This window comes from Pan troglodytes, chromosome 21, assembly GCF_028858775.2.
Source record: "Pan troglodytes isolate AG18354 chromosome 21, NHGRI_mPanTro3-v2.0_pri, whole genome shotgun sequence".
Classification (NCBI taxonomy): Eukaryota; Metazoa; Chordata; class Mammalia; order Primates; family Hominidae; genus Pan; species Pan troglodytes.
Genome location: NC_072419.2, coordinates 7,483,562 through 7,511,072, shown reverse-complemented (window position 1 = coordinate 7,511,072; position 27,511 = coordinate 7,483,562). Strand labels below are relative to the sequence as shown.

Sequence of the window (27,511 nt, the reverse complement as noted above, 5' to 3'; positions counted from 1 at the left end):
GATTACAGGCGTGAGCCACCGTGCCCGGCCCCCTAATCACTTTTGAACTGTACAACATTTCTTGCATAAATTCCCTTTTATAAAATTTTTACAATTTACACAATCTCTGACATGCCTCAACTTTCTGACTCGTTGTAAACATCCTTCTTTTTAAACAACCAGTTCATTTACTTTAGAACAAGAATTTACCATATAAGATTATTTTTTATATAAATTCTCTTTTCTTTAATATCAAAGATGATAAGTCCTTTCCCTAAAGAAACTTCCTTCACGTCTGTAGACTAGACTTCCTAAGGCCACAGGATTAGAAGTTAGGGTATTTAACTAAATAGTTCAAGATATAGCTGTCTTTATTAAACCAATATTGATGTTTCATTATTAAAAATTATACAAGCAAAGATTATTCTGTTTGGATTGAGTTATAGTTTTGTACCCTCTATGCCAAATTTTGACACCTTATAGTATTTGGCAGAGATAAGTATGAAATTGCGGCCAGGCGCAGTGGCTCATGCCTGTAATCCCAGCACTTTGGGAGACCAAGGCAGGCGGATCACCTGAGGTCAGGAGTTCGAGACCAGCCTGGCCACTGCACTCAAGCCTGGGCGACAGGGTGAGACTCCGTCTCAAAAAAAAAAAAGAAGAAGAAGAAAGTGGCCATCCTGCAAGCCACATAACTCACACTCTGCAAGGCTTAACTTCTCCCTTGGCATCATAAATTTAGTCCTGCAATTTTTTTTTAACAGATCCAAAGTATTTGGTACTATAGAGAAGGGAAACATGGCTTCCCTCCACCTTTCATGGTTCTTTGGCTGGGCTATGAATTAAATTGACATGAAACTGAGTAACAGGAGAGAAACCATATTTAATTACATATCTGTGCGTGGAAATCCCACAAAATATGAGACTCAAAGAAGGGTCCAATGATTGAAGTTTAAGGAATAGGGTCTTAGGGCTTTGGGAGATTGGCGGAGACACAGTTATGGGAGGGTGAGGGGAAGAATTATTGTATGGTAAATAATGGTTGTCTTGCTGTGCAGATAAAAGTCTCTCTGGTGGCCAGTGTAGTGGCTCAAGCCTGTAATCCCAGCACTTTGGAAGGCAGAGGCAAGCAGATCACCTGAGGTCAGGAGTTTGGGACCAGCCTGGCCAACATGGTGAAACCTTGTCTCTACTACAAATACAAAATTAGCTGGGCATGGTGGCATGCGCCTATAATCCCAGTTACTTGGGAGGCTGTGGCAGGAGAATCACTAACCCGGGAGGCGGAGGCTGCAGTGAGCCGAGATTGCAACATTGCACTCCAGCCTGGGCAAAAAAAAGTGAAATTGTATCTTAAAAAAAAAAAAAAAAAAAAAGAGAAAGTCTCTAGGGTAATTCTTCTGGAGCAGCCTTTTTCCTGATACAGGCACCTTTACTAATGTAGATTTCCTTGATAGATGTAAATTTCTTTTACCAAAGAATAGCTTTCCAGAGCTACTCCTGTGTCTGCAGTTTCTCTGAATAACCAGCTCAAAGTATGTCAAAGAGGTGTATTTGCGGGTGGCACATTCTGGTTTCCCACAGTCATATTTTGGGGGTGCGTATGTCCTGAGCCCCAACAGTGGCAACACTTCCTGAACACCTGCCTGCTAAGCGAGGGGTCTGGCCCCTTCCCTAGTGCCTGCTCACCTCTCGCCCCAAGCATTAGCCTGGAGAGTGATTGATTGCTTGTTAAGTAAATGAATGTCTTGGAAAATAACACAACAGGCAGGCCAGAATTATTTGTAGAAGTCAATATGCACTGAGCATTTACTAGGTGTCAGAATCTGTGCAATATGTTTTACATCCATGGAGGCAGGAATTTGAGTCTGCATTCGCATCCTGGCCCTGCACTTACAGGCCGTAGCACTGTGAGCAACCACTTTTGTAAAGTTAATGAGAGGCCATCAGGCTGGGGAAAGAAGAGGAGCCTGGGTCCTCCTAGGGTGTAGACATAAATGATTGCCAGCCATTATTCTGGAGGTTATAAGATATGCAACTTCCCCAATTACTCCTGCAAATAACACCACTGTTGAAGGTTGGCCTTTTGAGATATCTTTCCAGTTGGTGTTTTTTGTTTGTTTGTTTGTTTGTTTGTTTTTGTTTTATTGAGACAGAGTCTTGCTCTATTGTCCAGGCTGGAGTGCAACGGCGCGATCTCGGCTCACTGCAACCTCCGCCTCCCGGGCTCAAGCAATTCTCCTGCCTCAGTCTCTCCAGTAGCTGGGATTACAGGTGTCCGCCATCATGCCCGGCTAATTTTTGTACTTTTAGTAGAGACAGGGTTTCGCCATTTTGCCCAGGCTGGTCCTGAATTCCTGACCTCAGGTAATCCACCCGCCTCGGCCTCCCAAAGTGCTGGGATTACAGGCGTGACCCACCACGCCCCGCCATCTTTCCAGGTTTTTTGCAGATTTGGCACCCCATGGCTCCACCTAAACCCGATGTCTCCACCAGGACCGCCAACCCTGCCCCTGTGGCCCCACCCAGAAGCGATTCGGCCTGTAGGAGCACAGCTTCAACCCCCTATGATTTCATCTCCACCCCAACCAATCAGCAGCAAGCACCTGTTACCTGGCCACCCCCAACTCTTGCCCTATACTGCCTTTGAAAAACCCCTCACCTACAAGCTTTGAAGATGATTTGGGAAGAAACTCATTTCCCCTGTGGCATGGCCAGCCTCATGGTCTTTCTTTATGCAGTGGGCAGAAAGAACCCCTCAGGTGGTTACAGTATTTGTCAGGGTAGCTCAGTGTGCATCAGAGACCAGTTCTGCCATATACAAGGTGTGTGACCTACACAAGGCTCTCGACTTCTCTGGGCCTGTTTCTTCATCTGGAAAACAGGGATAGTAATAGCATCTCTCCAAAAGGCCATGAAGATTAAATGCATTAATTTGTATCAAGCCCCAAGAACATGCCTGACACTGAGTCAGCTCAGTACACACTGGCAGTTAGGATTTCTGTCCTATGAAGAGGGCACTATTATTATCCCCGCTTTCCACATGACTTACTGAAGCACCAGTATTTGAACTGTTTTTGCTCCAGGGAACTCTCTTCCTGTGTGAAAGGAATTATGGAGATCTCAGGGTGATGCCAGAACCAACTGTTTGCACATAGCTTTTGTCAACTGGGGATCAACCCTCATGAAATCTGGATGGCAGAGAGCCTCAATAAAGCCAGCCCTTTATTATACAGTTCTACCATCTGGATCCTCCTCCTAGCTGGGCTGTAGGGCAGATTAGAGACACATAGTAGGCTCCTGGTCTTGCCGGGAGCCACACCCACCCTCCGCCTGCCTTTCCCCTAGCTCTGGGCGGGGACAGCTTTATACAAAACGAGCTGCCTCTGGCCCCTCCCATGCAGAGCGGCTGGGGAACTGGACCAGCAGGTAAGTGGGGCAAAGCGGGGCGGCTCAGGCCTGTGAGGGTGCAGCTGCAGCTACCAAGGCTGCTTGCTAGCTAGGAGCACGGGACACTGACCGGGATATGGCAGGGGCACTTATCTGGAGCCAGCAGGTGTCCCGTGGCCTTTCCCCTAGTTTCAGGCTGCCATGTCGGGAGAGTCCAAAGAGATAGGAGGGAAGAAAGGTTTCCTCCTCAGCTGGCATGTGGAGTCAGGACAGGCTGAGCCATCCAGGTGAGAGATCAAAGAGACAGGAGGGAAGAAAGGTTTCCTCCTCAGCTGGCATGTTGGAGTCGGGACAGGCTGAGCCATCCAGGTGAATTCCAGACCCCTGGTGCCTCCAGACCAAAAGGCTGGGCCCATGCTGGGTGTCATGGCTCACGCCTGTAATCCCAGCACTTCCGGAGGCTGAGGCAGGTGAATCGCTTGAGCTCAGGGAGTTCAAGACCAGCCTGTGCAACGTGGCGAAACTCCATCTGTACAAAAAATACAAAAATTACCCAGGTCGGACGTGGTGGCATGGGTTAATAGTCCCAGCTACTCAGAGGCTGAGGTGGGAGAATCGCATGAGCCAGGAAGGTTGAGGCTGCAGTGAGCTCAGATCATGCCACAGCACTTCAGCCTGGGTGACAGAGCGACATCCTGTCTTAAAAAAAAAAAAGACTGGGCCCCCACTGACTTTACCCAGGGCCATCTCCAGGCTATCTCGGAACAACTTGACCAGGCTGAAGCCGCAGGAGCCTGGGAAGGAGGCTGGGAGTTGGGATGGACGTGGAGGGGAGGGGAACTGGCCTGGGGGAGGCTGCTCCACCAAGGTCAGCCCCATGGGAGGCCTGAAGCCCTTCCTGGCCTTGGGAGGGAGAAGGGGGAAGATAACTCACTGTCCACTTCTACTGGCCAGGCTGAGCGCCTGTTATCTCATTCCCTTTTTCCTGGTCTGCTGAGCCCAGAAAGTCTGGGCATTCCCAGACCCTTTCACAGATGAAGAAACCAAGGCCTGGAGAGGGTGAGCAGCTGACCTGAAGTTGCACAGCCGGTGAGCACAGGCCTGAATGTCTGCCACAGCCTGAGATCAGGGGTGGGGCAGGGTTCGGGGAAGCACTATCTCCTCTCTGGGCCTTGGTATCCCCACCTGTGCAATAGGGACATTGAGTTGGGATGAGTTTCAGGGGAACTCTGAGGTCCCAGCCACAAGAGGTAGAGATGGCCTTCTGCTACATGTGGCTGTGAACAGTGAGGGTGGCTGAGGCCAGGCTCCCAGCGCCCCAGCTGCCTCCTGCCTCCTGGCACCTCCCTGCCTCCCTCTCAGCCGCAGCTTCTCATTTTTCCTTGTCTCTGTGCCTCTGTTGTCCTTTCTCCCCATTTCTGCTTCTAGCTTTCGGTTCTTTCTGTCTCTTTGTCTCAGTCTCTTCTCTCTCACTCCCCTTCATCTCCCCCATCTCTCCCTGTGGGTTTTGTGGTTTTGACCTCTCAGCCTCCCTTCTTCACGGGCTCAAAGTCAGTCCATTCCTACCCACTCTCATGAGGGTGAGGCCAGGCCCTAGGTAGACGCCTACAGGCCTCACTAAGTTCTCCAGGAGCCTGGAACCCAGGAAAGCATTGGCTCAGACCCTTGCCCAGGAGTGAGATGTATCCAGTGTCAGGCTGCCACCTGGCACTGCCCCAGGGGTCACCCTGGCCAACACAACCCTCATAGCTGAGGCGGGTTTCCTCCAGTCTGGCCCACAGGGCTAGGTGCCTACCAGCTGGCAGATGATCCCTGCAGAGCGAGAACCCAGCCATGGTGCCAGGAGCTCAGGTGGCCCAGCCCGTGGCAAGCCAGATGGTCACCTGGGCACTGGGGGAGAGGACAAGCCCCCGCTCACATGGAGATTACACTCCAATGGGAGAGACCAGCGCTCAACAGATAGACACAGATAAACTCCCGTAACTGAGCTGGTGTCAGTAATACTTTGATGGAGGAAAACAGAGGGCAGGAGAATGTGGAGGGGGGCGGGAGACATTGGGTGGGATGGAAGCTGCCTGAGCTCCCTGGAGGAGATGGCCCAGCCCACACAATGACGGTGCACTGGCCCTGGTCAGAACCCCACTCCCAATTCTCTTCACTTTCTTGGGCTGGGGGCTCACAGCTTTTGATGCAAGAATGCAAAAGAGAAACCTTTGCCTGGAACTGATCCTTCTAGCTTCTCTATCTGTCGCCCACCCATTATGGGGCATCTTAACTGTCTCATGCGAAGCCTTAGGTTTCTGGTCTCTGGTGATCACATAAGGGGTCCTGGATCCTTGGGAAGCAGATATGTCTCACAGCCTCTGTCAGCTTCTCCTGAGCCTGTACCCCATTTCTCTCTTTCTCTGGCCCAAGTCTTGGGAGGCCATCTGTGAGCAGAAAGAGATCCTGCTCAGCTTGACCCCCATGGCCCCTTCAGAACCCCTTCACCCTGAGGCCTTTCTCAGGGCTGGGTCCACAGTCAAGCATGCCTGGATGTAAAGCTCAGCTCCCAGCTGTATGACCCTAGGCAAATTTATTTCCCTTTTAAACCTCAGTTTCCTCATCTGTAAAATGGAGATAATCATAATGCCAGCCTCAGGATTGTGGAACAAGATTTGACAGGTAATGTGTTCGAAGAGCTTAGCACAGGGTCTGGCACAATAAGCAGCTGATGAGTGGCAGCTATGGTTGTCACTGTTGTCATGGTGATTGTTAGCTCTTTTGCTGCAGCTTCCTAACCCTCCGAAGGTTTACTCCTGCTTCCTCCCTGGCGCCTCATGTTTCTCCTCACAACAGCCAGCACGATCCTGTTAAAAACTAGATTAGAGCTGGTCTCTTCTGCCCACTCACGGAGCTTTTTGCTCTAGAGAAAACACCCAAGCTGTCACCACAGGGCCACAGGGGACCTGCCCTGTCTCCTCCCCTCCAACCTTGCTCCCGCTGCTGCGGCCACACTGGCCTCCTAGCTGTCCTTTGAACAGCAAAATCCACTTCTGGGACAGAGCAGGTGTGGCCGCACCCCAGGGCCTTTTCACTTGCTGTTTTCTCCCCTGGACCGTGCTTTCCGCAGACAGCTCACTCCCACACTCCCTTCATGTCCTCTCCTTGACAGCTGCACGTTCCCCATTCAGGAGCTTTGCTTTCCTCCGGAGTCCTTGCCACCATCTGACTTGCTCTATGTTTCTGTTTTTTATTCTGCTTCGTGACTGCTTCCTCCACCTTCCTGAGAGCAGGGATTGTGGTTGAGCACACAGTTGGTGCCCAAGAAATATTGGTTAAAATGAATAAATAAGAACTGCAAGGTCACTGTAAAACAAACAAACAAACAACAACAACAACAACAAAAAAAACAGAAAATACAGATATGCATCTTTTAAAAGTATCCCAACTCATTCCGAACACCAGCCATTCTGAGTCTCTCCTTTTCTCTGGGGCCTTTTTGCACATGTAGTTTCCTCTGCCTAAGACATCCCCTTCGTTGTCATTGATGGCTGTTCCTCACTGTGTCCCCGAGGTCCAAAAGCACACCTCACTTTTGAGGAAGGAGATAATTTGGGAGTGGGCCAGGGCCATAGGGCAGATGGGTCATGTGAGGACACACCCCCACTGTGCCTGGTTTCCAGACAAGGAAACAGACCCCCAGAGCCAAATCCCATCCCTCAAGTGACACAGCCGTGGCAGCACCTGGGTCAAAACCAGAGAATTCGTCTTTGTGGGGAGCAGGGATTTAGGCGTTCAGTGCTTAGGAGTTGTCGAACATACAAGAAAGTGAGGCTCCTTCTGCCCTGTCTGCCCTCATCTCCCCATCCAGCCCTCTGTGGGAAAGCTACTGATGTTTGTAAATGTTTAACTGGACACTCTCATTAGTTTAATAGCTTTTCATATGGCAAAGGTCACCATCATCTGCAGATTCGCCTACTCCCCTTAACTACTGACTTAGCCCTCTTTACTAGGTATATCATTTATTGCTTTTGCTATATCCTTGTTTATTTTGCACCTTCGTCTGCTGTCTTGACCTGGAAGGGTGAGTCAGGCCTGTACTGCTGGACTGTGCTTCTGTCCATTTCTCCTGGAATGTCTGAGGCTATTTCAGGAAATATTCAGAATACAGATAGTCACTACAATTTTGACTCCTTTATGAATTAGAGTTTTGATATATGAAATGACTCTTGGTCTCAATTTATACTTTTGGTACCAAATGCTATATGGAGGCCTCTGTGTTCCTCTGTTCCTCCCTCTTTCTCTCTTCTCCTTTTTTTTTTTTTTTTTTTTTTCATATCTCTGTAAGACATTTGCCCCCAAGGGTCTAAACAACTACTTTTGTTAAATTTTGATTTTTGATCAAATCCTGGTTGGGACAGGACCTAAGTTTCAGAGTCAGAAAGTAGGTGGTAAAGGAGATAAATGTATTCATTAGTTTTTGGTTACTATAATCTGTCAATATTATCCTGGAACGTGTATCTCTGTGCACTTAGTATGGAGTAGTTTTTGTCTGTTTGTTTCTTTTAGTTTTTTGAGACAAGAGTCTTGCTTTGTCGCCGAGGCTAGAGTGCATTGGCGTGCTCTTGGCTCACTACAACCTCCACATCCCGAGTTCAAGCAATTCTCATGCTTCAGCCTCCCGAGTAGCTAGAATTACAGGTGCCCACCACCATACCTGGCTAATTTTTTGTGTTTTTGGTAAAGACAGGGTTTTACCATGTTGACCAGTTGGAGGCTGGTCTTGAACTCCTGACCTCAAGTGATCTGCCAGCATCAGCCTCCCAAAGTGCTGGAATTATACGAGTGAGCCACTGCGCCCAGCCTCTGAGTACTTTTGTTGTATATAAAATAAGAGTGACTTAAACAACATAGAAGATTTTTTACAATTTAACAACAACATTAAACAAACAAACAAAACAGTTCAACACAGGCAAAACAGGGCTGGTATGGGTGCTGTCTGCCACAAAATCCCAGAGGAGCCTCGTATGCATCTAACCCCCACCACATGCCTCATAGCACAAAATCGTTGCTGGAGTTCTGGCCATCACATCTGATTCCAGACAGCCAAAGGGAGGAAGAGCAGAAGGGCACACTCCCTTATTGTTAACTCTTTCCCTGTTTGCCAGAAGGAATACCCACTTGTGACTGCAGTGTTTACCCCAAGATAACTTTGCCACAAAATACCTCGCTTTTATTATTATTTTTGCCTTGCTCTAGTATATTGACTTTGGAAACAAAAGACATCACTCTATTTGTAGCATTCTGGTTTTAGTCGTGGTATTTCCATTTACAAAACAAAGTAATTCTCGATCGCTGAAAATAGCAAATCCTAGCGTTCCTATGTGTGATGTTAACATTGTTCTTGAACAGTTGTTGACCAAAGATTCGTTTGATGAATCCAGTTTTTCTGAAATAGATGAGTCTGATGTTAGTTCTGGTTAGAAATAACTTCAAAAACAGTTTTTACATGTCATTTTCACATTGAAAATCAGTCAGATTTAGAGTTGGGCGTGGTGGCTCACGCCTACAATCCCAGCACTCTGGGAGGCTGAGGCGTGGGGATCCCTTGAACCCAGGAGTTCGAGACCAGCCTGGCAACATGGAGAAACCCCGTCTCTACTAAGAAATATAAAAAATTAGCCGGACATGGTGGTGCACGCCTGTAATCCCAGCTACTAAGGAGACTGAGGCACGAGAACTGCTTGAACTCGGGAGGCGGAGGTTGCTGTGAGCCGAGATCAAGCCACTGTAGTCCAGCCTGGGCTACACAGTAAGACTCTGTCTCAAAAGAAAAAAAAAAAAAAACAGCAGTCAGAATCCGTCAGATTTGCTTCAGCCTCAAATAGCATGTTTACATACAATTAAATGAGCACTGGCAACGAGCTGCACTCTCTTTTCTAAACAGGAAACGGGCTAAGGAGACTACTCAAAGTCGCATGTGAATTCATTGGCCTGTGCTTGATGACATGGCCATGTGCAGCTACAAGGAAGGCTGGGAAATGTAGTCCTTTAGTTGAGTGGCCATTTGTCTCACAAAAACTGGGTCTTTTTTTTATTTTTTCTTTTTTAAGATGGAGTCTCGCTCTGTTGCCCAGGCTGGAGTGCAGTGGCATGATCTCGGCTCACTGCAACCTCCACCTCCCAGGTTGGAGCCGTTCTCCGGCCTCAGCCTCCTGAGTAGCTGGGATTACAGGTGTGCGCCACCATGCTGGGCTAATTTTTGTATTTTTAGTAGAGACGGGGTTTTGCCATGTTGGCCAGGCCGGTCTCGAACTCATGACCTCAAGGGATCCGCCCGCCTCATCCTCCCAAAGTGCTAGGATTACAGACGTGAGCCACCGTGCCTGGCCAATAACTACATGTTTTTGAATGCAACTGATACGTTTGCTGAAATAGTAATCTTATAATGATGGTTCATTGAGCCCTTACTATGTGGCAGGCACAGTTTTAGCACTTTGCATGTTCCTAGCAACAGTTCTGATGCTGGTACTGACAGCCTAGCTGTTTTGCAAGAGAAGACTCAAGCACAGGAGGTTAAGTCACTTGCTCAGCTTGTAAGGGTTGAAGCTGGGATTTGAACCCAGGCAACTGGTTCCAGATGTTACCGCAGGGGAGAGCTCCAAGATGGCCCGAGTCTAGAACAGAGAAAGAGGCCAAAGTGGGGGGCCACTTCTTCCAAAATATTCCTGAGAAGCCAGAAATGCTGAAGGTTGCTTGCCATCCCCTCCACTGCTGATTACAGTAACAAATTGTTAAACACACTGGGCAAACCAAAGTAATATATCTGCTGTCTGGCAGTGGCCAGTGAGTTAACAATTTACAAATCCTCAGCTAAGTCATTGAGAAAGGCCCTTCCACCTTCAAAATGTCAGATTCCCAAGCAGCCCCTGCCCTCAAAAAGCTTCAGTCTCAAGGTATGTGCCTGCATGCACCCACACAAGAACAACCTGAAATGAAGGGGTCCTGGGCCCTGGTGAGGACGCCTGAGAAGGTGAGGCAGCCAGAGGTCTCCTGGAGGACCGAGCCTTGCAGAAAGCTTGGATGTGGACAGCAGAGGGGGCTGGTGCTCCAGGCTGGGAGGACAGCACAGGCAAAGGTGTGCCACTGCTGTCTGGGAGCTTCCCCTCCCTCCTTGGGTCGTCTTGGCACGCCTGGAGTGGGCCTCACCTGTGCTATTAGTCAAGTCAGCTTCCTAAGGGAGGGAATGGAGTCTGAGGCCCCCAGAAGGGAGGGGCAGAGCGGGACTGCTAGGGGATCTGACTGCGTTACACCCCAGGAGTGGCTCCTCCCAGAGAGGAAAAGGAGGTGACCAGAAAGGCCACCGAGCACTGGGTTCGCTCAGTGAAGGTATGAGGAAGGAAGTCCCAGCCCTGCGAGGGAATTCCGTGTGTGGGAACCGTGGGGAGGAGCTGCCAGGATTCAGGAGTTTCCTGGGTGAGGCGTGGCCACAACGGACACTCCTGCTTTGTACTAGAAGGAAGAAGCATGGAGTTCAAGACTGCGGTGTGAACTGAGGAGTCCCGGACAGGCCGCTTGCTGCAGAGGGTCCAGTCCGGATCCCAGGAGAGCCCCTCTGCCCCTTCAGACCGCGTCTCCCATCTACAAAACGTGAAGATTGGCCCAGTTGGCGTGTCTCTACCAAAAGGTGCATATACCACTGGTGAGTTCACTTGATACCTAGTAGGGGAATCTTTTCCTTTTTTAAATTTTCATAGTCATGTATTCATTCTCATGTGAATTAGACAAAAATAACGATGTCACCAAACCTGCCATTTCACGATAATGATCAGTAACCCTTAGCGGTGCTTACCCTATGCTGGGACTGTTGGAAACAGCATAAACTCACCAGCATCCTTATATCTCACGACAAACCACGGAGTTCATACTATCACTATCCCCTACTTACAGATGAGGAGATGAGGCAGAGAGAGGCAAAGCCACTTGCCCAGGGTCACCCAGATTGTAAGCAGCAGAGCCAGGGTCAAACTCAAACAGCTGGCTCCAGAGCCTCACTCCTGGCATCTCCCATATTACTGCTCAGACTAAGGATAGACAGAAGAAAGTTGTTAGTAACAGCACAGGTGGGCTGCCACTGGTAGCTGACAAAGGGGTAAACAGATGGCAGAACGGCTCTGGAGGGCTAGAGGAAGTGGTCTCCAAAGGCCACCTAGAGAGTGATAGAATTTCAGGAGGAAGAAAAGCCAGATTGAAATCTTATTTCAGGTAACCATATATTTGCATCAGGTAATATGTTTACATGGTTCACAAATCAAAACTCTTATTAAAAGGTATACAGAGGCAGGGCCAGGAGCGGTGGCTCATGCCTGTAATCCCAGCACTTTGGGAGGCTGAGGAGGGTGGATCACAAGATCAGGAGATTGAGACCATCCTGGCTAACACGGAGAAACCCCATCTCTAATAAAAATACAAAAAATTAGCTGGGCGTAGTGGTGGGCGCCTGTAGTCCCCCCTACTTGGGAGGCTGAGGCAGGAGAATCACTTGAACCCGGGAGGTAGAGGTTGCAGTGAGCTGAGATTGTGCCACTTCACTCCAGCCTGGTGACAGAGTAAGACTCTGTCTCAAGAAAAAAAAAAAAGATATACAGAGGCATCACCAACATCCCTGCAGTCCCTGTGTGTCCTTCAAGGGTTGCTTTGTGCAAGTACAAGCAAAGAAAACATGTTTTTCCTCCTCTTCTATGACCAAAAGGCAGTACACTTTTTCCTGGTTCCATTTACCTGCCTTGATTTTGTTTCAAGATTATCATTATAGCCTGGAGACCTTTCCTTATCAGTCACCAAGATCTGCTTTCCTTATTTCTTATTCCTTTAAACAGGTATGTGGTATTCCAGCAGGTCCCTTTAATTAGCCCCCTCTCTGTTGGTAGCCACCCAGGAGAAAATTTCCCATAACTTGCTATTACCAACAAGATCGCAATCTATAATAACCTTGAACATGAGTCATTTTGTCAGGCTTTGGGACAATCTCATGGTGAGAAATGGCACCTGGAGTAGTTTTCCTATTGTGAATGAAGGTGATAATATTTTCATGTGTTTAAAGCTTATTTGTACCTTTTTCTCTGAATTGTTCATATCCTTGGCCCTCTTCTATATGGGGTCTCTTTGTTCTTGATTTTTAAAAACTCTTTATATATTAGGAATGTCACGCGCGTCCATGTGAAGAGACCATCAAACAGGCTTTGTGTGAGCAACAAGGCTGTTTATTTCACCTGGGTGCAGGCGGGCTGAGTCCGAGAAGAGAGTCAGCGAAGGGAGATAGGGGTGGGGCAGTTTTATAGGATTTGGGTAGGTAGTGGAAAATTACAGTCAAAGGGGGTTGTTCCCTGGCAGGCAGGGGCAGGGGTCACAAGGTGCTCAGTGGGGGAGCTTCTGAGCCAGGAGAAGGAATTTCACAAGGTAATATCATCAGTTAAGGCAGGAACCGGCCATTTTCACTTCTTTTGTGATTCTTCAGTTACTTCAGGCCATCTGGATGTATACGCGCAGGCTTGGGCTCAGAGGCCTGACAAGGAAGATGAGCCCTTTGTCTGTGATTTATGTGGCAAATGTTTTCCCCATGTTTTCATTTAACTTTTGACCTTGCTGTTGGTATCTTTTGCAGAAGCTGCTTTGTTTGCTTTTGTGTGTTGGATTGAACTTTTCTTTCATGAATCACGGTTAGGAAAGGCTTCTCTTGTTTTCTGCTAATAAAAAGCCAGCTTGGGCCAGGCGTGGTGGCTCACACCTGTAATCCCAGCACTTTGGGAGGCCAAGGCAGGCGGATCACCTGAGGCCAGGAGTTTGAGACCAGCCTGACCAACGTGGGGAAACCCTGTTTCCACTAAAAATACAAAATTAGCTGGCATGGTGGCATGCACCTGTAATCCCAGCTATTTGGGAAACTGAGGCAGGAGAATCACTTGAGCCCAGGAGGCAGAGGGTCACTGAGCCGAGATCATCCCATTGCACTCCAGCCTGGATTAAAAGAGTGAAACTGTCTCAAAGGAAAAAAAAAAAAATGCCAGCTTGTTCACAGGAAGGGGAGTAATAAGAGAAAACTCTGGGCCCCAGGTCCCAGCATCTTGCTAGGTGGTGAAGCTGAAATTACTCACCTGGTGTCCTTCTCTGCCAGCCCCGCTGCAGGCTGATCTGGGAAAGCCTCTGGCCCAGGGCAGATACCGCCATGGCCTTCCTGATGCACCTGCTGGTCTGCGTCTTCGGAATGGGCTCCTGGGTGACCATCAATGGGCTCTGGGTAGAGCTGCCCCTGCTGGTGATGGAGCTGCCCGAGGGCTGGTACCTGCCCTCCTACCTCACGGTGGTCATCCAGCTGGCCAACATCGGGCCCCTCCTGGTCACCCTGCTCCATCGCTTCCGGCCCAGCTGCCTTTCCGAAGTGCCCATCATCTTCACCCTGCTGGGCGTGGGAACCGTCACCTGCATCATCTTTGCCTTCCTCTGGAATATGACCTCCTGGGTGCTGGACGGCCACCACAGCATCGCCTTCTTGGTCCTCACCTTCTTCCTGGCCCTGGTGGACTGCACCTCTTCGGTGACCTTCCTGCCGTTCATGAGCCGGCTGCCCACCTACTACCTCACCACCTTCTTTGTGGGTGAAGGACTCAGCGGCCTCTTGCCTGCCCTGGTGGCTCTTGCCCAGGGCTCGGGTCTCACTACCTGCGTCAATGTCACTGAGATATCAGACAGCGTACCAAGCCCTGTACCCACGAGGGAGACTGACATCGCACAGGTACCCAGCATCACCCGGAGCCATCTCAGCACTTGGCTTTATCACAAATGTAGGGGAGGGAAAAACTGCTCACCTCCATCCTTCTAGGTTCTTTGGTCGGCCTATGAGTTAAACTGACATAAGGCAGATCAACAGCAGGAAACTCATTTTAATTACTTACATACATACGCATGGGAGTCCCCAAAAAATATGAGACTCAAAAAAGGGCCAGATGATTTCAGCTTCTATAGCACCCTGAGCTACGAAAGGGAATAGGGGCTTGGGGCTACTGCAGGATGGTGGAGACAAATTATGGGAGAGTGAAGGGAGGAAACTTATGGTGAATAAACATTGCACTGTTATGCAGATAAAAGTTCCTCGGGTGATAAAGCCCGTCACCTTTCTCTTCCTGGTTCAGATACCCCTTCTTGGTACAGATACCTCGATAGCTTTACTAATAAAAATTTCCTTTAGATGTAAATTTATCTTACAAAATGGCAACTTTTCAGAGCTACTCCTTAGCCTGCAATTTTTCAAAATAACCAGCTAGAAATAAAAAATATGCCAATAGGTCAATTTTGGGGTGGCATATTCTGGCCTCCTACAGTCATATTTTGGGATGGCATGTCCTGAAGGCCCTTATTTCCTAGACGGTGGGTGGAGCAGTGTTCTTCCTTAGGTGGGGGCTCTCCCCTTAGGTGGGGGATTCTCCCCTTAGGTGGGGGCTCTCCCCTTAGGTGGGGGATTCTCCCCTTAGGTGGGGGCTCTCCCCTTAGGTGGGGGATTCTCCCCTTAGGTGGGGGCTCTCCCCTTAGGTGGGGGATTCTCCCCGTAGGTGGGGGCTCTCCCCTTAGGTGGGGGATTCTCCCCTTAGGTGGGGGCTCTCCCCTTAGGTGGGGGATTCTCCCCTTAGGTGGGGGATTCTCCTCTTAGGTGGGGGCTCTCCCCTTAGGTGGGGGATTCTCCCCTTAGGTGGGGGCTCTCCCCTTAGGTGGGGGATTCTCCCCTTAGGTGGGGGCTCTCCCCTTAGGTGGGGGATTCTCGCCTTAGGTGGGGGCTCTCCTCTTAGGTGGGCGGCTCCACTGCTCAGTCTCCAGCTAGCTCCTCCTCTGAACATTGTGGTTGCCACTGCTGTGGGGTGATAAAAGGTGTAGCTTCCAAGTCAGAAAGCACCAGGTGGAGTCTGGCTTTGCCACTTTCTCCCTGTGACCCTCAGGTAAGGGGCGAAGCATTCTGATGCCTCAGTTCCCTCTAAAATGGGGGATGATGGTCCCCACTGTGCAGGCCTGTTAGGAGGCACAGGGGCTTATCCCTGCACAGTGCCCGTGCTCAGTGGGCAGTCAGTATGAGCGGTCATTATTGCCACCTTGTTAGTTATGTGTATTTATTAATAATAACAGGTGATCTGTATTCTATTATCACTGTCATGATTGTTGTTCTGCAGCCTGATCCCCTCCCCTGACCAGGGATCTGATTGACCTGTCTTGTCCTTTGCAGGGAGTTCCCAGAGCTTTGGTGTCCGCCCTCCCCGGAACGGAAGCACCCTTGTCCCACCTGGAGAGCCGCTACCTTCCCGCCCACTTCTCACCCCTGGTCTTCTTCCTCCTGCTATCCGTCATGATGGCCTGCTGCCTCGTGGCGTTCTTTGTCCTCCAGCGTCAACCCAGGTGCTGGGAGGCTTCCGTGGAAGACCTCCTCAACGACCAGGTCACCCTCCACTCCATCCGGCCGCGGGAAGAGAATGACTTGGGCCCTGCAGGCACGGTGGACAGCAGCCAGGGCCAGGGGCATCTAGAGCATCTAGAGGAGAAAGCAGCCCCCTGCTGCCCGGCGCACCTGGCCTTCATCTATACCCTGGTGGCCTTCGTCAACGCGCTCACCAACGGCGTGCTGCCCTCTGTGCAGACCTACTCCTGCCTGTCCTACGGGCCAGTTGCCTACCACCTGGCTGCCACCCTCAGCATTGTGGCCAACCCTCTTGCCTCGTTGGTCTCCATGTTCCTGCCTAACAGGTGTGCCCTCATCTGGTCCTAGGGAATCCTAGTGGGGGAGCACTTCATTTCAGAACCCAGAATTCCAAACGCACCTACTGGGCTGTACATGTAGTGGTTAAGCACATGTTTGGGGAGCACCCCGGTCCAAATCCCAGCTCTGCCACTTGTCAGCTGTGTGTAAGACAAGTCACTTCAGTTCTCTGTGCCTCAGGGATATTTATCGGAAAATGGGAGTAGTAACATTCCACCTCCTAGGACTGCTGGAAGCATGATATGAGCCGATTCTATAAAGCTCTTGGAGCGGTGCCTGGCACGTGGCAGGTCCAGCCTAAGTGTTGACCATCGTTGTCATCAGTCCATGAGGAGGAGCAGATAGCCACTGAGGTTCCCATTTGTAAGGGGAAACCCTGAGGCTTGGAGAAAGAGCTTGACCTGGTCTAATTCCCAGGATTTCGGCCCTGCCTTCCTGCCTCTAACCTCCTGCTGGTTCCCTTAGAGCCACAGTTCTAGAAGAATGGCTGGGCAAGTTGATAAAATGCAGATTGAACCAGCCTAGACTGGGACCTGGGATTTCAATTTTTAGTAAGGAACCCAGAAGGTTCTGAGGCAGGGGCTTCAGACCCCTGTAGGAGAAATACCACCTTGGGATCTTGACATTTGAGGTAGGTCCTACAGCCTCGTATCCACGCTGGCCTGCCTGTCCTCACTGGCCTGCTTACACCCACTCTCGCAGCCCAGAAGAAGGACAGTGAGGACAGAAGAGCTTGACAGAAAGCTTGCCAGGAAGCTGGATTTTCTACCTTGGGACCTAGAAACTGGAAAGAGGATGGAGGATTTGAGGGAAGCAGGACCAAAGGCTCAGACCTGCAAATCCAAGAAACCCCAAATATTAGAATTACAAAATCTGAGTCATGGAATCCAAGAATCTTGGAGCAGAAAGAGTCTTTAAGGGTATAGGCAGACCTCTGTCTGTTCTTACCCAGGGCGTGGACCAGTCTTGGGGTTCTAGAGATTGGGACCCCAGGGACAAGGACCTCTGAGGAAGGACAGTGGTCCCAGATGTAGGTTTGCATGGAAGGCCACCTGTAGAGAGATGCTCCTAGCAGCAACAAGCCAGCTGCCAGGACCCCTGGAGATCAGCAAACTCCACATTGCAGAGGCAGGTAGCTGAGGCCAGACGGGGAGGGGTCCCCTGAGGAGGCACAGCAAACCCTACTGAGCCAATGCCCGATCCAGCCATCTTCACTTCAACTCAGCTTCCTGGCTGAGGCTGAGGGTGTGTTGCAGGAGGAAATGCCAGCAGGTAAACACCAGGTGGGCCCACAGCTGAGCCAGGCCTGCGTGCTCTGCTCCTGGAGGTCACGCAGCCTTGCAAAACTCCGATTTGGAGGCTCAGAGGCGAGTCTCAGCTTAAACAGTAGAACTGGGATTTGAACCAGGACCATCCGGTGCCAGAGTCCATTATGTTTTTCTTGCTGGGGTGCCAGGCCCTGCCGTTAATGCTGGGGATGACTCAGGCCAGCCCTGCCCGCTCAGGGGCCTCCCTGACCCACTTGAGCCAGGCCACCTGGAATTTTCCACATGGGCCTAAACTAACTATGGAGACACTGGCCATCCACATGCCGCCCAGTGGGGCGGGGGGTCAGAGGTCCGGCTTCTCACCTCCACTCACCTCCCCTACTTTCCTCTAGGTCTCTGCTGTTCCTGGGGGTCCTCTCCATGCTTGGGACCTGCTTTGGGGGCTACAACATGGCCATGGCGGTGATGAGCCCCTGCCCCCTCTTGCAGGGCCACTGGGGTGGGGAAGTCCTCATTGTGAGTATCCGGCCGGTGGGGCTGCTCCCGCTCCGTACCCCTCACCCCTAGCCAAGGCCTGGGAGAGCTTGGGCGCAGCCCTTTCCAGCGAGCAGGGTCTGTGGGGCTCTCCCGGGAAGCCCCAGGTGGGAGAAGCGCCCCTTCCTCATTTGGGAGTGGAGGCTTAGGGAATGGAGGTGACTGGTAGGCCTCTTCCCACCATGGGTACCTCAGCAGGGGCCTTCTCTCAAGGGCCCTTGCCTTGATCATGGGCACATGAATCAGAAAAGCCACTGGATTCTCCTTGGCCCCTGGGCGGTCAACTCATGGGAGCCGTCAGCCCCGCAGGATCACTCCCAGAAGGCTCTCCTTGCACCTGGAGAGTATTCCGTGGGTTTCCCTGAGCCCTGTGAGAGTTCTTTGCTCTGGCGCTCGCCCCGCAAGCCCCGTCACTCTGCATCTCTTCCCTCCCGTCCCCGCAGGTGGCCTCGTGGGTGCTTTTCAGCGGCTGCCTCAGTTACGTCAAGGTGATGCTGGGCGTGATCCTGCGCGACCTCAGCCGCAGCGCCCTCTTGTGGTGCGGGGCGGCGGTGCAGCTGGGCTCGCTGCTCGGAGCGCTGCTCATGTTCCCTCTGGTCAACGTGCTGCGGCTCTTCTCGTCCGCTGACTTCTGCAATCTGCACTGTCCCGCCTAGGCAGGCCACCGACCCCGCCCCCATCGCCCACGGACGGAACTGCGGTCCAGAGAGGCAAGGTCACAGAGCAAGTGGCAGGAACAGAGAGACAGAGCCTGAGTAATTGAATCATGAACGCAAGTGCCCACTAGGGACTGTGGGGAAGATGACACCTGGAAATGCAAGGTGCAGCTCTATCCCCAACTCTGTGTCACACTACCTGTGACTACCAGCTCAGATCTCCTTTGCTTTGACTCTCAAGAGAGGACTGATTTGCAGCATCTAGCTGGAGGCAGGCCCAAGGGTGTTAGAAGGGAAACAGCTGGGACGGCCAGCTGTCCCTTCAGGCTGTGTGACCTTGGGAAAGTCATTTGGCTTCTCTGTGCCTGTTTCTTCATGCATGCAATGGGGATTCCAGTAAGTACCAACTACCTCACAGGCATGGCACGGAGACAAAAGGAAAAAGCAGCCCGCATCAAGCAAGCCCTCCTGGGCCACCTGCTGATCTGACAGTCCATCGTAGTAACAAGAGTGGCAGTCTGCACAACCTAGAAGTGGCCAGAAGGGTTGAGACAGGCCCCTGCCCTCTCTCCTTTGCCCCTCAGTCTCACAGAGGGGCTTCTACAAGACAAGCAGATAGCGATAGAATCTTGGGCATCTTGGCTTTCGGATTCTCAGTGTGGAGGGACGTAGTACCCCACACACCCCTTCCTGTCATCCTTCCTGGCCCATAAAGCCCACTTGTTGGAGAGTAAGTACCCTCCTGGAAGCAGGGAGAGATGATTTGCCGGTGGGGCTGGGGAAGGCCCATCCCTGAGCCTCTGAAAGTGAACTCCCCTACCAGGTTGGGGACCAGACATGCAGAGCCCCTGGAAGTATTCTCTCAAATGGAGGCAACAGAGGTGATTGTTATTTTGTTTTAGTTTCTGTTTTTCATTTTTTTAAATAAAGGCATTCCCTGCTTTTACACTCAGATCTTCCTTCAAAGGAGAAGTTCAGGCATGGCACAGTGGCTCACACCTGTAATCCCAGCACTTTGGGAGGCCAAGGCGGGCAGATCACTTGAGGCCAGGAGTTTGAGATCAGCCTGGCCAACATGGCAAAAACCCATCTCTACTAAAAATACAAAAAATTGCTGGTCATGGTGGCACATGCTTGTAGTCCCAGCTACTCAGGAGACTGAGAATTGCTTGAACCCCAGAGGTGGAGGCTGCAGTGAGCTGAGATCGTGCCACTGCCCTCCAGCCTGGGTGACAGAGCAAGATTCTGTCTCAAAAATAATAATTTTAAAAAGAAGAAGTTTAATGTGAACTCCGAAAGTGTGTAATTAGTTTTCACTTGGTTCTAAGCTCAAGGCTGAGCTCAGAAATGAACAGAATCAAGTGCTTAAGGATGTCTGGTTCTGGGGCTTTTTTTGTTTTGAGATGGAGTCTTGCTCTGTCACCCAGGCTGGAGTGCCGTGGCACAATCTCAGGTCACTGCAACCTCTGCCTCCCAGGTTCAAGTGATTCTCCTGCCTCAGCCTCCTGAGTAGCTAGGATTACAGGTGCCCACCACCACACCTGGCTAATTTTTTTTTTGGAAGCAGAGTCCTGCTGTTGCTCAGGCTGGAGTGCAGTGGTGTGATCCCGGCTCACTGCAACCTCTGCCTCCCAGGTTTAAGTGATTCTCCTGCCTCTCAGTCTCCAGAGTAGCTGGGACTACAGGTGCGCGCTACCACACCTGGCATATTTTTTGTATTTTCGGTAGAGACGAGGTCTCACCATGTTGCCCAGGCTGGTCTCGAACTCCTGAGTTCAGGCAATCTGCCCACCTTGGCCTCTCAAAGCGCTAAGATCATAAGAGTTAGCCACTGCGCCCGGCCCCTGGGCCTTCTTTTTAGAGGTTTCGTTTGCTTGCCACCACCATGCTTCCCATCCCTGTTAACTTATTGTGAATAGGTAATACAGTCACGTGTTTCAAAAAATCAGAAAATATAAGGTGTACAGAGAAAGGTTTTCATCCCTTTCCTCTCCCTCATCTGCCCAGTTTCTCTTAACACACACACACACACACACACACACACACACACACGAGCACTTTTATCAGTCCCTGTTTACCCTTCCAGAGATTATACAAATGGCAAATACAGCCTTCTCAGACCTCTTTTTTTACAGAAAAAGTAGTAAACTGTTGTGCACCTTGCACTTTTCATTCAACAACGAAAACAGGCTCCTTGTTTTTTTGTCATGACTGTGTAGTATTCTCTTTTGTGGAGATGCCACGTTTATTTAACCAGCCCTCTGTAGAAAGACATTTGAAGATGCCGGAGACAAAATTAAAGATCTAATCCAGAAAACCTTTCCACAAAAGTAGAAGAGAAAACAGTTTTATTATTAAATAAGCGTTAAACCAGACTGCAGTGGGCGTCACAGGCAATCCACAAAAGAGATTACAAAGAGAAATACATTTCATCCTCCTATATAACCAAGCAGGTATAACCTATTGCATACATGTCCTCAAATAATAACTAGGGCCAGGGTGGTGGCTCATGCTTGTAATCCCAACTCTTTGGGAGGCCAAGGTGGGCAGATCACTTAAAGTCAGGAGTTCGAGACCAGCTTGGCCAACATGGCAAAACCCCATCTCTACTAAAAATACAAAAATTAGCCAGGTGTGGTAGTGCATGCCTGTAATCCCAGCTCGGGAAGCTGAGGCAGGAGAATTGTTTGAACCTGAGAGGCAGAGGTTGCAGTGAGCTGAGATCGTACCACTATACTCCAGACTGGACAACAGAGCAAGACTCTGTCTCAAAAAAAAAAAATAGTTCTCGAGTCAGATGACTGCACAACATGATTTGCAACTTATTTCATCCCGAATTCACCTGGTAATTGGAGTGGCCATCTGTGTTAGCTAATTGTCTTTATCCAGAGAAAATATAAACTCACATCTTTATGATAGACGATGGATTGTTTTGCAACTTGGAGCCAGGCACTGAAGTTAGGCTCCTATCTGCCCATGGAGACTGGATGAGAAGGGTGCAATCTTGATGTTTACCTTCCAAAGAGATGGCTCCTAGGTCCTTGGGAAAACATTCCTGGCTTGTAAAACTGGCAGGAGGCTCACCTGGCTTTTAAAAGACACATCTTAAAGGAACAGAGAAATAGTTGAGAAGTTTTCTAAAGTGTTTGCTCTAGAGTGTTTAAGAACAGGAAACGGGAGGTTTCTTTCCTTTTTCTGCACCAGGGAGAATTATTTTAGTTTTTGTATTTGCCCTTACAAGGGCATTTGGGTTTCCAGTCAGTCCCTCCCAGGAAGGATGTTGGAGTGGATAATGATCAAGGAGTGTCTCTGTACTGATGTAGGAAGTTGCCCCAGAATTAATTACACGTGTGCACACACACAAAGGAGATGCAGAAAAGCCTGTGGAGTGTGGCGCTATCCATGCTGATGTGGTTTGTGAAGGACTGGGTGGAGGGCGCACTGGCATTTGGAAAAGGCGCCTCTCTGGGTTTGCTTTCATGCACCATCCTTGCAAGTCTTTAGCCCTTAAGGTACCGTGCAAGACCCAGCTCTTCTCAGCCTTGTCAGCACATGCGGATGAGAAAAGCACCTCCCTCCCGGGATTGCTGTAAGGATGCACTGAGCTAGTATGTGCAAAGTGCTTAGCACCGCACTGGCAAACAGTAAGTGCTCAATAAATATCGTTAAAAAGCTGTCTCACTTTGGGAGGAGATCCACCACAGATGCTTGATGTCCCCAAACTACACTCTGCCTGCCCCCGCCCTACTCCCAACTGAAATGCAGTTTTGAGGCAGGCCTGAGACACGATGCTCCTACAGACACCAAGTGACCAGCTAGGTAAATTCTCTGAAGAATGAGATCAAGGCTGGATGTGGTGGTTTACACGTGTAATCCCAGTATTTTGGGAGGTTGAGGCAGGAGGATTGCTTGAGCCCAGGAGTTTGAGACCAGCCTGGACAACATAATGAGACCCTGTCTCTACAAAAAAAATACAAAAATTAGTGAGGCATGGTGGCACATGCCTGTGATCCCAGCTACTCAAGAGGCTGAGGTGGGAGGATTGCTGGAGCCCAGGAGTTCAATGCTGCAGTGAGCCATGATGGTGCCACTGCACTCCAGCCTGGGTGACAGAGTGAGATGCCATCTCAAAACAAAAACAAAAACAAAAACAAAAGGCCAGGCACGGTGGCTCATGCCTGTAATCCCAGCACTTTGGGAGGCCAAGGCAGGTGGATCACCTGAGGTTGGGAGTTCGAGACCAGCCTGATCAACGTTGAGAAACCCCATCTTTACTAAAAATACAAAATTAGCCAGGCATGGTGGTACATGCCTGTAATCCCAGCTACTTGGGAGGCTGAGGCAGGAGAATCACTTGAACCTGGGAGGCAGAGGTTGCAGTAAGCCGAGACCACGCCATTGAATTCCAGCTTGGGTATCAAGAGTGAAACTCCATCTCCAAAAAAAAAAAAAAGAGAGAGAGAGAGATCAAAACTCCAGACTCAGTCCAAGGGGTGGGCTTTCCCAAGAATGCCCCTGCAAGCTGGTATCTCAAGGCAGGTAGGAGGGAAGGAAGTGTGAGGTAAGGCAGAAGGTGCCTTCCAGGAGGAAACCGCACTTTTGAAGGCCAAGGGATAGAACCAGCAGGATGCATTCCAGGGCCTGATGGAAGCCAGTATGGGGACCCAGAGAGAGAGACAGAGTACCTTGGAAGCCAAGATCATGGAGAGATGGAGGGCTGCTTTGGCCTGCGTGACATTGAAAGGGACCACACCAGATGCAAGCAGGCTCAGAAGCCACTGCAGCCATCCTGGAGAGAAATAACATCACCCTGGGCAAAGAGTGTAACCGCCCAAGGGGTTCACCTGGCAGGCTGCCTATTCATCAAGAGCCGATTCATCAAGACAGGAGAATTGCAATAGAGAAAGAGTAATTCACACAGAGCCAGCTGCGTGGGAGACCGGAGTTTTATTACTCAAATCTGTCTCTCTGAGCATTTGGGGAGAAGAGTTTTTAAGGATAACTTGGTGGGTGGGGAGAAGCCAGTGTACCAGGAGTGCTGATTGGTCAGGGATGAAATCACAGGGAGTCGAAGCTGTCTTCTTGAGCTGAATCAATTCCTGGGTGGGGGCCACAAGATCAGATGAGCCAGTTTATTGACATGGGTGGTGCCAGCTGATCCATCAAGTGCAGGGTCTGAAAAATGTCTCAAGCACTGATGTCAGGAGTAGTTTAGGGAGGGTCAGAATCTTGTAGCTTCCAGCTGCATGACTCCTAAACCAAAATTTCTAATTTTGTGGCTAATGTTAGTCCTACAAAGGCAGCTTAGTCCCCAGGCAAGAAGGAGGTCTGCTTTGGGAAAGGGCTGTTTAAAGTATAAACTAAGTTTCTCCCAAGGTTAGTTCAGCTTACGCCCAGGAATGAACAAGGACAGCTTGGAGGTTAGAAGCAAGATAGAGTAGGTTAAGTTAGACCTCTTACTGTGGGCCAGGCGTGGTGGCTCACGCCTGTAATCCCAGCACTTTGGGAGGCTGAGGCAACCTCAGGTGTGAGGTTGGGAGTTCGAGGCCAGCGCGACCAACACGGAGAAACCCCGTCTCTACTAAAAATACAAAAATTAGCCAGGCATGGTGGCACGTGCCTGTAATCCCAGCTACTCGGGAGGCTGAGGCAGGAGAATCGCTGAAACCCAGGAGCTGGAGGTTGCAGTGAGCCGAGAACACGCCATTGCACTCCAGCCTGGGCAACAAGAGCGAAACTCTGTCTCAAAGGAAAAAAAAAAAAAAAAGATCTCTCATTGTCTCAGTCATAATTTTGCAAAGGTGGTTTCAAGAGGGACCTGCACTGGGCGTGGTGCACTGGGCCAACCTACCACATAGACCAAAATGTTCTTCTTTTTGATCTCCTAAGAATGTTTTTCAGGATGTTGGTCACCAACTGAACAAAGGGACTCTGCAGGAAAAGGACAGAATGGCCCTCCCTCTCTCCTGGGCTGGCAGGTGGGAGCTGAGAGGAAATGCATTTGAGGAGGCAGGGTGGGGGCTCAGTCTCCGCCCTGAGAACCCACAGCAAGAGTGACTGTTCCAGCTTAAAGCTGCCCACTCAAACCTCCAAAGTGGAGGTCCCCAGGTGACACTCCCTCCTGCCATTTTGCTGGGGTGGTGTACTCTGGGAGACATTTGATTTGATTTGATTTTTTTATTTTATTTTATTTGAGATGCAGTCTCGCTCTATCACCCAGGCTGGAGTGCAGTGGCACAATCTCAGCTCACTGCAACCTCCACCTCCTGGGTTCTCCTGCCTCAGCCTCCCAAGTAGCTGGGATTACAGGCACTGCCACCACGCTTGGCTAATTTTTGTATTTTTAGTAGAGACGGGGTTTTGACATGTTGGTCAGGCTGGTCTCAAACTCCTGGCCTTAAGTGATCTGCTCGCCTAAGGCCTCTCAAAGTGTTGGGATTACAGGCGTTAGCCACTGCACTGGGCCACTGGGAGGCTTTTAGAACTGCCTGGAAACCAGAGCCAGAAGAATGAAGCCTGTGGCAGGGGGATCTACCCACCCTGGCTCCCTGCTGTGCTTGACCCAGTCAGCCCTGCCCTAGATTTGGGCAAATCTAGCCCCAGCTCAGGAATCCTGGCCCCAGGCCCAGTTTCTGTCTTGCCCTGCCTTGTCCTTCCCTGGCTTAGGGAGAACCCTCTGCCTCTCAGGGCACACCGCTTCCAGTGGCTGTGGCTTGACTTACACCTTTTAACACTTTCTCTACAATGGCCTGTGGGTCTGTATGTGTGTCCCCGGCCTTGCAAATGGGGTTGTGTCCTGACAGTGGTCCTTGCTCTTCAAGTCTCTGAGCTCCAAGAGGGAGGACCTGACTTTGAATTGTTCACTCTGAACAACCGCCAGCCCCCCTCCCTTAGGCAGGACTGGTTTCACAAGGTACACGTCACAAAGACCTTATTGATAAAACAAACAGGATGCAGTAAAGAAGCTGGCCAGATCCCGCCAAAACCAAGATGGTGATGAAAGCAACCTCTGGTCCTCCTCACTGCTCATTATAATATATATGCTAATTATAATATATTAGCATGCTAAGAGACACTCCCACCAGCACATGACAATTCACGAATGCCATGCCAACAGTCGGAAGCTACCCTATGTGGTCTAAAAGGGGGTGTGCTGGCAGGTGCCTGTAATTCCAGCTACTCGGGAGGCTGAGGCCTGAGAATTGCTTGAATCCAGGAGGTGGAGGTTGCAGTGAGCTGAGATCACCCCACTGCACTCCAGCCTGGGTGACAGAGCGAAACTCCATCGCAAGAGAACGGCACAGGCCAGTGTCCTCTCTCGGAGTTCAGTGGTTAGAATGTAAGACACAAATTTTCCCCTCTTGATGGGGAAAAATATTACCATTGAGAGAATAAAGGTGAATAGCACTGCTAGTTGCCACAATATCCTTTCTCCTGTTTCTTTCATAGTCATAGAACCCCTGACTTTTCACTGGGCACAAGGCAGCCCAGAGGAAAGACCACATTTCCCAGGCTTCCTGCTGGCCAGGATGGCCATGCGACTACATTTAGACAAATGAGATGTGATAAAGAATAATGTGTGTAAATTCTAGGTTGTATACTTAAAAGGCCCTCTACTTCCCATTTTCCCTTTCTTGCTGGCAGGAAACAGATGTAATGGCTAAATCTGGAGCAGCTGTCTTGGACCACGAGAAGAAAGCCAACAGTTGAAAATAATACATATGCATATACACACTCAGTCACACAGGATCCGGACTGGAAAGATATATACCAAAATGTTAGCCTAGTTAGCTCTAGGGGAGGGGAGGAATCTCGGGTGATTATTTTTTCTTCTTGGTTCTTTTCTTTCTTTCTTTCTTTCTTTCTTTCTTTCTTCTTTTTCTTTCTTTCTTTCTTTCATTTATTTATTGAGACACAGTTTCACTCTTGTTGCCCAGGCTGGAGTGCAGGGGCACAATCAGCTCACTGCAACCTTTGCCTCCTGGGTTCAAGCAATTCTCCTGCCTCAGCCTCCCGAGTAGCTGGGATTACAGGTGCCTGCCACCACACCCGGCTAATTTTTGTATTTTTAGCAGAGACAGGGTTTCACCATATTGGCCAGGCTGATCTCGAACTCCTGACCTCAGGTGGTCCACCCACCTCGGCCTCCCAAAGTGCTGGGATTACAGGCGTGAGCCACCATGCCCGACTGGTACTTTATTGTACTCTGAATTTTTCTTTGAACATGTTTCAAAATCCAACAAAAATAAAGAAAAGTAGGAAAAGAAGAGTCCTATAAATAGATCCTATTGTTTAATTCTCCTACATTTGCTTCAGATCAGCCTCCAGAGGCCACATACACACACACTTGGACTTAGATTTTTTGGAATATTTGGCAGTATTTTCTGTGGGTTATGGAACTTTTTTTTCAGATGTTCTTTTTACTGAACAGAATGTCTTGGAGATGATCCCATGTCCTATGTATAGCGTGACCTCATTTCTTGTAACCAGCACAAAGCACTCCTTGGCTGGGCGTGCTGGGGTTTACTGGGTGGCCCCTGTTGGTGGACATCTGCGCTGTTTCTGATGTGAAGCTACTGAAGGCAATGCAGCAGTGAACGTCCTCATACCCGCCTCTCTGTGCACCTGAATGAGGCTTTGGAGTCTCACACATGGGTGACTCTCTCATGTAGCTTCTCATCTGGCTTCCCTGCTTATTGGCTGCGTAACCCTCAGGCAACTTACTGCGCATCTCTGAGTCTCTGCCTCTTCCTCTGCAAAACAGGGAAAATAACAAGTCTGACCCAAAAAATTATTGTGAAGATAATAACAACTGAAATGTATCACGTGTTTACTGCACGCCAGGCACTTTCCTAAGATTTCTATAAGATTTCTAAGATTTATATAAGAAAGATTTCCCTTTCTTC

At 49.9% G+C, this 27,511-nt stretch overlaps 2 protein-coding genes across 7 annotated transcripts in view; one reads left to right on the top strand and one right to left on the bottom strand.

The window, feature by feature from the left end:
- The window catches only part of FAM110A (family with sequence similarity 110 member A), a 139,152-nt gene extending 125,574 nt beyond the window's left edge, over positions 1-13,578 (bottom strand). The window contains exon 1 of the mRNA XM_063803325.1: positions 13,506-13,578. Within this exon, the coding sequence (XP_063659395.1) occupies positions 13,506-13,578 (73 nt within the window). The remainder of the gene's footprint in view (positions 1-13,505) is intronic.
- On the top strand, positions 2,595-19,551 carry SLC52A3 (solute carrier family 52 member 3). 6 transcript variants are annotated; one of them, XM_016937265.4, is made up of 7 exons: positions 3,347-3,408; positions 4,373-4,458; positions 10,868-11,053; positions 13,526-14,143; positions 15,620-16,134; positions 17,808-17,931; positions 18,393-19,551. In XM_016937265.4, the coding sequence occupies exons 4-7, from the start codon at positions 13,577-13,579 to the stop codon at positions 18,603-18,605; spliced, it is 1,419 nt and encodes a 472-aa protein (XP_016792754.3). In that variant the 5' UTR covers positions 3,347-3,408; positions 4,373-4,458; positions 10,868-11,053; positions 13,526-13,576; the 3' UTR covers positions 18,606-19,551. The 6 variants fall into 6 exon arrangements, with proteins under 6 accessions (XP_514458.5, XP_016792754.3, XP_016792755.3 ...); XM_016937266.3 differs by having other exon boundaries at positions 3,368-3,408; positions 4,324-4,458; XM_063803228.1 differs by having other exon boundaries at positions 3,378-3,408; positions 10,871-11,053.
- The last annotated feature ends 7,960 nt before the right edge of the window (positions 19,552-27,511 follow it).

What these genes read in the sequence shown, in the direction of transcription:
- SLC52A3 (XM_514458.7), top strand. Translation starts at nt 13,577, where the DNA reads ATGGCCTTCCTGATGCACCTGCTGGTCTGCGTCTTCGGAATGGGCTCC. An exon ending in GGGAGACTGACATCGCACAG is followed by an intron (nt 14,144 to 15,619) that starts GTACCCAGCATC and finishes TGTCCTTTGCAG; the next exon opens with GGAGTTCCCAGAGCTTTGGT. An exon ending in TCCATGTTCCTGCCTAACAG is followed by an intron (nt 16,135 to 17,807) that starts GTGTGCCCTCAT and finishes ACTTTCCTCTAG; the next exon opens with GTCTCTGCTGTTCCTGGGGG.